The 14110-nt window shown below is 35.9% G+C and overlaps 1 protein-coding gene across 14 annotated transcripts in view; it reads right to left on the bottom strand.

The window, feature by feature from the left end:
* Positions 1-14110, bottom strand: part of KMT2C (lysine methyltransferase 2C) — a 198498-nt gene that overhangs the window by 105726 nt on the left and 78662 nt on the right. For all 14 annotated transcript variants that reach the window (XM_040593317.1, XM_040593307.1, XM_040593312.1 and 11 more), the window contains 2 exons: positions 12656-12795; positions 10927-11036 (listed from right to left, as the gene is read on the bottom strand). In XM_040593317.1, the coding sequence (XP_040449251.1) occupies positions 10927-11036; positions 12656-12795 (250 nt within the window). The remainder of the gene's footprint in view (positions 1-10926; positions 11037-12655; positions 12796-14110) is intronic.

Genomic DNA, 14110 nt, shown 5'->3' with positions numbered 1-14110 from the left:
TGCTACACCTAGAACTTGTCCCGTAGGGGCATCTTTTCCTTTTATCGTTGTGCTGTCTATTACAGAGAAAGCTTCTGAAGGCAAGGAAGATGCATTTTTATTTCTGTAATGCTCAAAGCGTAATGAGAACCCACCCTTGACTAAAAGTAATCAATATTAACTACAAAAGTCTGATTAGTCCTTTTTCATAAATGTAACCAACACATAAAGGCAAAATTAGACCCTTAAGCACCAACATAAAAAAAACCACAACAGACTGATCCACATTAGTTATGGAAAAGACTAAATATAAAATATATAAATAAGAAGCAGCCACGAGTGAGGTAGTAGTAAGGTAGAAAATGAAGGTTGCATTCAAATACCTACAAAAGTGAGGAGCGACAGGTGGTACTGCTAATTCTTCCTTGTGTAAGTTTCTGTGGGCTTACTGTTAGCATGCTCATTAAAAGATGGGTACTGTTTCCTGCCTTTTTTTAATACATACATAGAACTCCAGTCTTCTTATATGCTGAATGGGATAAAAATTTGAAAGTATTTTCATGATGTTTAAAAGAACGTTTTATGTATTTCCTTGTTCCACATTTAAAATCTGGGGGCACTGTATTGTCATTTTCTTTCTTTTGTAGACCTTGAAGGATTATGCTACTGCTGCTGAGCATAGAAAGACAGGAGAAAGGGAGAGCCCAAGTATCCGTATTCTCATATTCTACGACAAAGCACCAAAATGGGTCAGTCCCACCAGCAAACCGAAGCACTAGCTGAGGGAAAAGGTACTATCCTGATCTAAGAGACAGTGCTATTTTCCTTTAGAGGGCTTGCTTCACTTTTCAGAGATCAGGTTCTCCCTGTTTTTTAACGCATAAGCTCCCAATATAGCTTGGTATAGACAGATTTTAAAATCTTGAAACAAAATGCCCAACAACAGAGTGCCACCTCAACGTGAACCAGTATGTCACTGCCTTAATGCTTAGAGGTGCATTTAAGAAAGACACCCGGGGTAGGGGGATGGGGTGGTGGGGGGAGGAAGAGAAAAAAGAATACAGAAGATTTCTTTGGGTGTATTATGAAAAAAGTGTTTTCTACTCAAGTCATGCAAAAAGGAAGAAAAGGTCTTTGTGAAACACAGTTCAACAGTTTGGAACACACACTGCACAATTTCACTTCAGAGCTTTCAGTAAATTATTTCAGTGAATGTTACTGAATAAAGGAAACCTGCACTGGAAATTCCTTCAGGAACATAGGCCCTTTCATGTTTCTCAGCTAGGCTTTTCGGCTTTCATTTCTGGGCTATTGCTGCTTCTCTCTCAGTCTCTTTCTGTGCCCCTAGTCCATTCTGTCTGCTCCCTACACCTCACAGACTGCCCTTAGCATCTGCAATGCCTATCGTCTATTCAGCATCAAAACCTCCTCAGAAATGTCTTTGTAGCAACAATCTCTCTCCCCTGATTCTAGTACCCACCTATTCGACATCTGGAGTTCAAGAAAGGTGCATTTTTCAAAGCATTCATCTTGAAAAAACCTACAGCCTGAAAACTCTAAGGCTGACTCTGCTTTTCGACTTCAGTGCCAAGGGAGCACTCAGAGGGTGAGCTCCCACAGAACAGCCTCCTGGCACCGCAGCAGGAAGCCAGCAGCACTGCTGCAGTGGGAGAGAAAAAGGAATAGGTGAGGCTGAAAAATCAGAATGCTTCCCTTTAGATGAAGCCATACAAACCAGCTTAAGGGAAGTTGTCTTATGCTGCCTAAGTAACCCATCTTTTCCCTCCTCATTTGCTACTGTGTTCCAGAAATACAGTTGTTATGAGAAAGATCATTTAAGTAGATTCACCTGCCAGAAATGACATTGCGCTTCTGTTCAGCTCAGCAAAATTGCAGATGAAACTGGGCAATGTCAGAAAAACGGTATTCATGCACCAGAAAAAAACTGATGGTTTATGGAAAGTACTCTCACTGAATAAAATTTATTCCTTAAACCTAAAATGTATATATTAGAATACATGCACTAGTCATTGCCCCTTTACAACAGCTGGCAGGGATTAATCTCTAGCACTTTTATTTCTTATGGACCAAAGAAGGAACAAGACACAGTTTCACTCTAAACAGCGAGTTACAATGTGCACTGTCAATACTACTTGCTATGCAGACAAATGCATAGCATTTTTTTCATATACTTGGAAACAAAAAGGTAGGGATACAAACAGTTGTTATGTCATGGAAGGCTCAGGACAAAGCAAATCAGAAGAAAAATCTCAAAAAAAAAAAAAAACCCCTAGTTTAAAAATGTACTACTTTTCTTGTGCTTCATCTGAGAAGACATGCTCCTCCTGTGGAGGAACTGTGGTTCATAAATGAATGCTTGCCTTCCTCTTGTAAATAGAATCAACATGTTGAAGATGATACAAAACCTAACTATATCTAAATTGGTCTCACATTATCATGTGCTCCTTTTTCTAATCAACAGGTCAGAATCATGATGGTAACAGGTTACGAAGCAAAGAACTACTATAAAGACTGAAAAGTTACATCAAAATATTTGCATTTGTTAAGAACCAAACTCCCAAAACAGGTACCCAGAAAAACTCTAAACCAAACGCTTTGCCAACATTTGGGACATTGATACTCTACTGTGCATTAGCACATAAACAGGAAAGTGTGTTTTATGTCTCTAAAGAAAAGAACATTTTCTGTTTCTTGAGATGCTAATTAAAAGAAAGTGCTAAGCTGGGGATGTGTCATAAACAAATGTGAAATAAATATTTCTTCACATTTATCATATACTTTTCCACTCATAAAAATTCCAAAGACCTTAACACGCTGAAGCACAGTACTAGCTTTACTGGAAAGTTAACAATAAATCTGTTATAATAAATCTGTTAAGTAATAGAAAAATAAGTAAAAATTATGTACTACTTTAAAATTAAATTTTGGGTAGGCACAAAGTCAGATAACCTGATAATTATCAGATTATTTTAGAAACAAATTTTTAATTAAAAACTTCTTCACTTTAATATTGTATCTTTTTATCCTCCTATTTTTTTCACTAGCTGATTGACTTGAAAAGTTAGTTACTGATAACAGCACATCTCAGACAGTAGAAATCTAAAATATTAATCCATCTAACAACTGGTGAGGGAAGAAAAAACAGGTCAGCTAACCATTCTACAAACCTCAATTAGACTAACACAACACTTACAAAACAAATACAGCAACGTACACAGACTTACTCAAGGATCAAAGTATTCACGATTGAGCAACAATTACATCAGAAACACCAGAAAAATAAATAGAAGCTTTCTTTCTCAATAAATGGACAGTTCAAAATTAAAATCTTTTTCTATTTCTTTCACCAAAAGAGTTTAGACTTTACATTAGCCACATTTCTTCCACATTGCTACTGCCTCTCACTTCATGATCACACTATTCAGACATTTCAAATTTTTAAATACTTCACTGAAGATCCACATCCAAGAGTGGAATCTAATTAGATACTAAGGTATCCATACTTTACCTGCCAAAATAATTACAAAAACATATCAGAAGCAGAGAAGTGTGAAGTTCTTGATTCACATTTACTCAGTTTAAACTATTATTCTATTTTCTTAAATACCAGCAGGGATATAGAAAAATTTATTTTATTTTGTACTAGAAAATATGGTCTATGTGGCAACTGGGCAAAATGTCCTTTGAAAGCCGAATCCTGAACTATAGTTTTAAAGGTGGTGTGTTGTGATAGGGAATGAAATTCTTTATCTGTAAGAACCGTAATTTAGTTTTTTCTGTCCCGCAGTTCACTGCAGAAGAAAAAACAATGCACAAAATCCCACTGAATAATTTGAAATGAAAAAAATCATAAAAATTCAAGAAAAGTGACTGTACGGTTAAAAACAACTCCTAGGCAAAAAGCTAGGGTTTTTTTTTAGATTTGGTGATTTTGGTGTTTTTTTTTTCATGACATATATTAAATTAGCTTTATTTACTTTGGCTCCTAGAATCAGATTATAGGTGAGAAGAAAACAGTAAAGAGTGAATTTTTCAATAATCCTAGCAATTTCAAATGTCAACCTTCTTCCTTCCTCTTACCTGCTTGTTCTCACTTCTTCCCTATGCCTGATTCCTCTATTTTTGTTCTTCAAATCAACTGCTACAGGACAGCGACTTCAAATGAACAAAAGTACCTCAATGGTAAAGCTTAGTTTGGTTCAAATGAAAGAATACTTTAATCATTGTTCACATGACAATGTTAATGAGAATTAAGTTGTAAACCTTACTAAGCAGGCTGATATAATTTATAGTGTACAAAGGTGTTCCAGAAGAATTACACGCAGTAAACCAAAACCAACTATGATAATTTTAAAACACTGCGTCTGCTTTGCAAAATTCGGAAAAAACAATTATAAAATAACTGACATTGTGTTTTTGATGTCATTAACAAGCTGTAATAACAGTCTGACCCAGGTTCTCCAAGACACAAATGATCTGGCTTTAGGTGACCAAAATCCAAACCATTCTGGAACAGAGTAATTCACGGAAGTGTTAAAATGTTACCAAAGCTGTACCCAAAGTCACTATGTTTTTCCTTGAAGTGCAAAGCTTGTCATCATCGGCAGCGAAACAGCTACATCTCTTTAGTGAAACTCCAAAATAACAAGAGGGGTTATTAATGAAAAACTGAAATACCTCATGACCCCCACTGCTGGACTGTTACAGTATTTCTAAAACATACTAGGAACTGAATTAAACTACTAAACTGACCAAAATTGCATGGAAGTGTCTTCTTGATGAGACATGTCACAATTCTTCTAGTCTTTCTCTAGCACTTTCTGTGCTGAGTTCCTTGGAGACAGCAACCCATAAAAGGTAGAGATGTTATTTCGGAAGAGTACTTCCTGCAGTACATCCTCAACCGCACGACAAAAGCAACTACAGGGGGAAAAACTTGGTAAGACAAAAATTAGAAGCTACTGCAATAGAGCAGCCAGGTAGTCAATCCCAAGCTGCAGTGAAGGAGACTAAGAGAAGCCAAATGGCTCATGCATGCAAAAGGGCCATGAAAGAGAGTTGGGAGAGAAAATTCTGAATACCATATCATTTACTATCACATTTCAAAGCTTCTCCTTGATAAATGGGCAAATACAGAGAACCCTGCCCAGAAACAGTATAAAATATGATAGATGACATTCTTTATGCATTTTCCCCTGGCTTTAAGAATTATTAGGTCTTCCAATAATGAAAAAGCAAGAAGGGAGCCTTTAGAGCATCAAGGAACTGCAAATCCCGCAATCGTATCTCAAAAAAAAAAAAAAAAAAGACATTACTACATGTTCCGTTCAGCTAGGTTGAGACATATATGAAGCCAACACCATTCCTATCTTCAGGATTCCTTCATTTAAACCATTTTTCACTCACAGTTTTTATGTTGATAAAAAGTTAAACTAGCTGAAAAAATTGCTATGGCTAAATGGGCACCATTTTCCACAGTGTATGAAGTTAATAGTACATTAAGATGTTGACGCTTACTTTTACATATGAGGAACAACAAAAGGAAATATCAATTTAGCCAAATCAATTTTCAACATAAAACAGCACAAGTAAACACACACATCAACAAAAATACAGGCAAGTCTCAACAAGAGAAGTATACTGAGGCTAAGGTGAGAACATACATTCAAAATACAGGCAAACACTATAAAAAAAAATTATAAACGTTTAAACGGTCCCCAACTTTCCCCTGAATTTATTTGTTTACGGTCTGTCTTGTAAGCAGCATGCTAGAATCAAGTCTCGAGTAAAGAATTAAAAACAATAGATGGAAAGGGCTTTAAGAAACAGTTCAAGTGAGATATTTAATATGCAAGCCTTGTAACATTGCCCCAGCTTGGAAGCATCTACAAACAGCGCAATCTCCTGCCTCTGGTGACAGAATTCAAGGGAAGCTGCCTTAAAAAATGTTTTCAAGATTGCGTTACCATGTGAAAAGGGCTTGCAGGAGAGAGCCGTGTCAAAACAGCAGATCATTCTGAGTCTGGAACAAGGTAAGATACTATTGATTAGCTTGCCTTCATGTGAAGCAACAACTCCTACAGTTCTCAGCAATGATAACATGCCAAACACAGCCTGCAGAAACCCAGCAGGAGCGGAAAACAGCTGCCTTGTACTGAGAGAAGATACTGTCCTGATTAAATGACAAAAAAAAATTGATGGGTGGGAGATGACAGTGATTTTTCAGCTGTCTGGCTCCAAGAGTCTTGGTCCTGAAGAAACACTTGACTATTACTGGAAAAAATTAAAGCTGTGAAGTAGATAAATATGCAAAGAGCTATACAGAATTTCAAAGCAAACAGAAATACACATTTTATAAAATGAAAACAGAGTAATATAGTATTTCGGAATGACTGCTTTAGACATTTCATCACTATCATGTTTTCTCTATTCAGTCTTTAAGTAGACAGGATCCTCCTCCTTTGTTTCCACCAATACTGTTTTCTTTGACTTTAGTGTCCTTGACAAATTCTTCTAGACTTGTAAACTGTTTTCTGCATCTTATCACAAAAGAAACCTTGCTGGGAAAGTCACCATTGCATTCCTTTTTGGGCACAATTTGTTCAAAAGTGGTTCAGACGCATTATCTACTGAGTTTTCCTTAAACTCAATTCTTGAATTGAGCTACTTAAAATTGGTGTAACAAAGCAGCACATCTTATTTGGGATTTTGTAGCATACAGAAGAGCTATGGCTAGACAATGTAAGGCAGACAAATAGTAAACTTTATTATTTTCTCAGCTGACCATAGACAAACAGCCACCTACTCAGTATATGTAGAATAAACAAGGAAATTATAAAGCAGTATTTAAAAATACCTGAACATATTTCAGAAACCACTTTTGCTAACAGCTGAGCAGATGCAAGCTCTCAAGGCCTCCATTTTTAATGGTAATGTCAGTAAGTTCACACTTCCAAACATCAAAAACCAGCACAGTTACTGACGGTAAAACTTAAAACATAAGACTGAAACTAGAAATACAAGCAAAAGCAGAAAAATTCTGCTTGCCCACATTTTTTTTTCTTTTCAGCAAAAACTCTGATTTCTCTTCACTTTCCTTTGCTAGGTTTATCTTACAAAGTCTCCATTTTATACTGTCTTTGCATCTTACCACAAATATCTGTGGAAACACCTTACTGATAAAAGTATATCTTCATAAAGCTGACAATATGACAGCTTCTTTACTATGGTAATTTTTATGTATTGAGCAGAGCACTTAAAAAGTATAAGAAAATTTAGTTAAGTTTTGGATCAAGCAAATCACTGGAAGTTTTCTCTCCCCCTGTCTATATTCCGAAGAGTTGTTTACTTTCAGAACTTGAAACAAAATCAATCCAAAATCCCATGAAAACTTATTAAAGTAGTGGCAGAAGGAACTGCTGTGTCTGGGTGCTCAGGCTCTTTAACTTACATATTAGACAAGCTCCAGAGATGATATGCAAATTCTTAAAGAGTCATCTTGAGAAAAGTTCTAATACTATGCTTGTCACCTGCATCACCAGTTCTTCCTTGTGACTTTTAAAACTTAGAACAGCAGTTCTGAGAAAATCCATGGCTCTTCATTTGCTGACATAAGCGAGGTAAGCAAGACAAACAGTGAGATTAAATGAGTCACCTACACCACCCGTAAGGGCTAGAGCACATCTACTACCATAAACTTAACTGTATATTCCAGCTTTTATTTATCAGTTGTTTTAAAACAACATGATGCACAAGATTTCAAGTATCTCACATATCCAGAGGTATGTGTGTGCACTCATTAATACTAATGAGAGGCAAACCCAAGACTTTGAAAGAAAGTCAAAGAACCTACCTATGTCTAGACACAAATACATGTAAGAAACAGGTCAGAAGTCTTTGCTATGCCTTCAAAACTAATGAATCAAAAGAAAGAATTGAAGAGGAAAGACGTGCTAAGCAGGGCATTTTGTGAAACATGCATAGATACAGAGACCTCTATAGTATTGTATTTTAAAGCTTTAGCAAACACATGCCAAGAGGAAAACCAAAATGAATTAACACACATACTTCAGAATAAGTCAATGAAACACATCCACACAAGCTTTACTAATGCAATCACAAGTTCAGTGAAGCCAAATGGACATCTCAACTGGTAAACAGAATAATAAGAAACACTGTCATATCCAGTTAGATTTGCAAACAATAGGCAGTTGAACTAATGAGAAACATGAATGTAACTTACAAAATAAAGAGACACTCAAGGTAAGAACAGCCCTAAAACATTCTCCACAAATTAAAAGACCTAAACCAATGGAATATACTATCAAGAAAAAGTTTGTTACAAGTATAAAATTAATCTGTACATCAATATAAAGAAAATAATATGTACTTTCCCAGCTAAAGAAAGATGTCAATGCTGCAGACCACATCATAAAATCATGTCATGCCAGAAGGACTTCTAAGAAGTCAGAAGTCCCCAACCAACCAAACAACAACAAAACCCAAAGCAAATTTGGTGGCAAGTAGAGGAAATAGCATGCAGCTTGTTTTTATTTAAACTATTTTTCTGTATGACCTGAGCACTTACTTGCATCTGCATTGCCAACAGTATTCAGAAAATTTAAATAGAAACTTTACTTTTAAAATGCAGTAACATCACATTAGAAAGAAGCCCAAAAGCAAATCACAAGCAGCCATAAACACAAAAACATACATTAAATTAATTTCTATACCTTTCATTCAAAACTATTTAATATATCTGGTGCAAAGAAAATTCCTTCCCTTAAGCTCTTCCACTGTTACATAGGATAACCAGCACCTTACACTCTTCTGTGCCTTCTTTAGCTTAGTGACAAGTCAAAAAAACAGTGGAAAAATTATTACCAAGCACGACAGCCTGGACACAAGCAAACACAGGACTACCTGGGCTCCAAATCAGTTATATACAAACTAACTGAGCAACCCCCACACTGCTACCCCACAGTCAGGAACAGAGAAGTACAACAGAAGAGTTTGCTCCTTATTTCTTGAAAAAAAACCTAAAAGCAAAAAACTCCCTGGTGTGATCATCACGTTTAGTCTAGCTGTTCCTCTAGAATCCATCACAGCTGTGCTTTTACTCTGCTCTCCCTGGGGATGTCACAAGAAGGATAAAAGAGAATAACCAAACCAACGTCATTCTTTGCTGGCTGACTGCTGTATTACAGCAAAGAAAGTTTCTCAATGGTTTCAGCAAAGACTGAACAGAAAATAGGCAGAACGGCACTCAATTCAAATGTCTCTCATCTCTCTACATTGCACTGAAACATGTGCAATAGGGGTATCTAAAAATTATTTGCAGAATTTGAAAAGATTAGTAGAGAAGCACATGAAAAGACAGGATTGAAATGGAAACTATCACACCAGAGAGATGTGGCATTGTTCAAGAATTCTTATTTAAATATTTACATTATAAATATCTACACAAAACTTAAAATGTACTGATGACATGAAGGTGAGACACCACCACCCTGGCACAGGGGAGGAGCAAGGTACCATACAGAAAGAAAAAGAACTGCAATAATGGAAACAGAATGAAATTCAATACAGCAAACTACACACTTGAACACAGCAGCAAGGATTTCTGTTAGAAAGTAGAATATTATAATGAAAATTGCTGTAACTGGCAATGAGCTGATCACAGAATGACTACAAGCCAGCATCATCAATCAAAAACAAAGGTTTGAAAAACTTTTCAGCAGTGAGATTAAAAAAAGAAAAACACAAACAAAAAAATCACCACCAAACAAACCCCACCACTAATTTTGGATGTTCTTCCAATTATTTTTATAATAGTTAATAGATAGACTAATGCAACAAATGTTTTAACATCTTTAAGCTCATCTAGAACTTAATACTGCCAGGTGCATTCATTTGAAATAGTCTTTTATTTGAAAGCAGATACACGGAAATCACTTTATCCAAAGCAAAGCGTTTATTCAATATGCGTAAAACCAGAAGGTGCAAGGAAGGCTGTATTATATGGCTTGTACAGAAAGACTGATTTAAAGCAGCTTTTTAGTCTGCACAATGAAAAATGTTTACTGGTACCTTCTGCATCACTTTATTTTAATATAAGCCATGAAAAACATGAAGAATCATGTGAAAATAAGCCTAAGCATGACCGTAGGGAAAACAGCAAACATTACACAGATTTGTTGATAGCATGACTCATTAATGTATAAAACCCTAAAATTAATAAATAACCCACCAGACATGATTAAAACCAAAAAAATATAGCTACACATGGTAAAAGCAATGTGAAATAGATCTCTTCATCACTTCAAAATGCTATCAGAATATGACACCAGGAGGAGTCCACTCTTTTCAAAGGCACCTAAATTTCCAAATATATTATCATTTCAAATAAAAACCTAAATATTTACATACATATATCCATCAATATTTAAAAGTAAGAACATATGCTTTGCGGAAATAGTAGTTTTCCCATACTAACCTACTTCTTGAAACTTGTATGAGCTTTTTTTTTTTTTTTTTTTTTTTTTTTACCATATTTGAGTCAGATCATTTCAGAATGTAAACTGGCAGAATAAGTATTTCCTCTATCTAGTAGGGCATTTGCTCATTTGTACTTGGCATTTCTTTTGTCCGTATTTCACTTTGGTCAGTCAGGTAATTCCTACATTCTAGTTACCCCAGAACTAATTAATGATATATTACACGCAACTCCATAAGCCTTTTTAATAAATTGCAACAGTAGATTTTATTATGAAGACCTGTTCAAAGAAACTATTACAAATGTAAGCTCACAGATCTGTATCTGGGTATTTTTGGTCATACTTTGTATTGCATTAGTCTACTATCTTTTTTTTCAGTCCCACCCCCTATTTTCTTACTAGCTTGAGCATTCAAGTCTTTTTTACTCACTTCTGTGCTCCCTGAGACAACAGCTTTGTCCACGTTCACCGATAGCTGCTCTTCAGTCTGGCAGACTCCCAATGACCACTCCGCACAGCGGTGATGAGCCCAGCAATGACCTAATGCATTATGAAAAGAAAAAAGCTTTGGTTGTACAACTCTGTCAAGAACTTCCTGTAAGTATGGAATTTAGTTCTAGTAGTAAATACTTGCCAGATAAAATGAATAGTCTCTCTTCCTCCTGTTTTTCTTGTTGCAACATTTAATGCCCTTATTATCATAGACGGAATATATTGCAGTTACTATCAGACACTAAGTATACTGCAATTTTTTATATATATATATATATATATATATATATATATATATATAACATGCCTTCCTCTTCATTTCAGCACATTCTGTATGTCTCTATTTTCAGATGCCCAATTATATAATCATAACAGTGGGGTGTATATGATTCTATGACTTCATGAGTCTATATGCAATGTTTGTGTGAGACACAGAGTTACATTTGATCTTGTTTTTCACTGTAGGTAACCTTTGTCTATGTATGTACTCTTAACTTATGATTCCCAAGGACTGGATACAGATCTGTATGCTCATGTAGAATGCACTCACATGGTACTTCAGAATTCTACATGAAACTTTTAAAAGCTCAAAATACAGCATGGGCAGAAACACCATATAAACAACTGAGAAAACTGTGTCAATAGAAGAAACACATTATGGAGATATAACTGGAAATGTTTATCTACATAACAACAACAGCAGCAACAACAAAAATAATCAGAATTTGCAGAATTCAACAGGCATCTCTTAAAGTTTCTAATTCAATTCTGGAAAAAGCAACGTAAATGATGCATACTTCTGAAGGAATTGTGATAGCTTTATACTAGATAAGAAATGATGCTTTACATTAGCTGTTGCAACTAGGTACATGGTCAACTTAATCATTCAGCAACAAAAAAACCTCCCCCCAAAATCTCTCTAAAGGCCTGGATTGAATTGTCTACAAATAACAACAACTTAAAAAATTTAGAATGATAACCCCCCTTGCCCATCCACACATACTTTAGTATAACTATTTGAAACAAACCATTACTCTTTTTTTGTTTTTATTTAGACTTCAAAATTAGCTTCTACACTTATGAAAGAATGACATAATTGCACAAACAGATTTCCATTTTTGAGGCAAAACATGTGAGTGAACTATCGGCATCAAAACATTTGGACATAGATGCTTTCTGAAAAAGTAATTCATAACCGAGTAAAAAGAAAAGCTCCATTAAAATGGAAGAGCAAATGACATACCAGACAGTTTTCTGACAGAAAACCTGCAGATACTGGAAACATGCTAGTGTATTATGCCTCTACTGTTCTAGCAATACAGCTCTTTTACACTAGGACTTGAAGAATTATATTAAGCTGTGTTCTCATTTCTTTTTCCTTTTCTTCCCAAAACAGAATCATGATACTGAAGATATTACTACCTAAACACTAGTTCTGCAGTATGACTCCAGGTATTTCCCATACAAAGCTGACAAAGATTCTGTCCAGTACTTGAGAGCAGACTATACAAATCCACTACATAACAGTGGTAAAATCTACAAAAGCATCATCAAACACTTGACAAACACTAGAGCACAGAAAACCAACAACTGAAAAACTTCACTATCATTGTAGCTATTCTAGTACTACTGGATGGAAACAAAGGAGGACAGCTACATTATCTTACCTGTTGGCTCAAATAAGGCTTGAACATCAATGTCATCTGGTAAGCCAACTAAACTGAGTTCATCCCAGAATTTGACAACCTGATCGTCAGAAGCAGTTTGGGTGCTTACACTTGTACACGATGCTATACTCGATCGAGATCTGTATCAGGGAGCAGAAAAACAAACTTACAAGTCATCACATTCTTTGTTCAATTAGCTAGATACTTGTAAATGTTCCAAAACTCAGGGAAAGTGAATGTGAGCTTTTCCGAACACATAAAATATAAATCAACATTAACAAAAATATTTCATCTTCATATTTCAGCCCAACATTTTCCCCAATAACAAAGTTTTCAGGTAAAGCTTCTATTCAATAGATAAAAATTTAAAAAATCTTGGTAAATATACCCCTTTTCCCAGCCTGTTCTCTCCCAATTCTTCGGGACAGATGCTTCTTTTTTTAAAGTCACTTCTGTTTGATATTAAAACTTGCGCAACCCTTGAAATGGAGAATTTGGTAATAGCAAGCAGTCTGTGTTACTCTGGGGAAGAAGAGATTTAGTAGGAAGAAAAGAGAGTGGCAAGCACCAGCTGCAGCTTTCATATGGCCCTCTCCCTGTAGTCTTAACAGCTGGTCCGAGGGACAGCACTGACTGTTATCCTCAAAGGAGACTACCACAGCCAGAGGTAAGATGCCTAGATAAAATAGAGCAACTATAGGGGGAAGGTAGAAAAAAGACCAGGAGTGAAAAAGCTGCTTGGAAAGTAATATCTTTATTCAATGCCATCAAGATGTACAAAAAAAAAAAAGGGATGGGGGGTGACCTGAGGGTGAGAGGAAAGGAGTAGTGAGGAATTGAAGAATTGAACAGTGCAGTGATACAAAGAGTACTATTGTGCTGCCATGGGATGATGCGGCTTATAACCTTATTTATTTGTTCCCTGAATTCTGATCTCAACAAAAACCAATTAATAAAACTCAGATTACTCCACTAAGAAGCCATGACTCCCCTTCCTTTATTTCCTGCAGACCAAAACCGATCTTGGACATCTAAGGATGTGCATTAGACTTACTGGTAAAAAAGAGACATGACATGATCTCTGATCCTTCAACAGCTGGTATAAAAGGCGGTGCTGCAGTTTCTATTAAGGTTCTTGAACTTTGTTATTCTTCCCCATTAATAACTCAAACATATTTATTTGCTGTTACTTCTGAATTTCTCGAGTTGAGACAGCACAAAACCACCTCTCTTTCCTAACTTCTCTCCTGCTTATAACCTCTGAAAAAAGATGCTGATAAATGACCTACTGCCAAGAGATACATTAAGCACCAAATTTTAACCTGTGGTAAATCTGCCTTCCTGAAAACCATGCATGCTTTTACTTCAGCAATTACATTCAGAAATACATGGGGAAAAAAACCCAAACAGTTTATGGGGAGAAGAGTAACATCCCTCTTGCACCAGCCAGAAATC

The sequence above is a fragment of the Falco naumanni genome, chromosome 4 (assembly GCF_017639655.2).
Source record: "Falco naumanni isolate bFalNau1 chromosome 4, bFalNau1.pat, whole genome shotgun sequence".
Taxonomy (NCBI): Eukaryota; Metazoa; Chordata; class Aves; order Falconiformes; family Falconidae; genus Falco; species Falco naumanni.
Note: the sequence above shows the minus strand (reverse complement) of the source record. Positions and strands in the feature narration are given on the sequence as shown.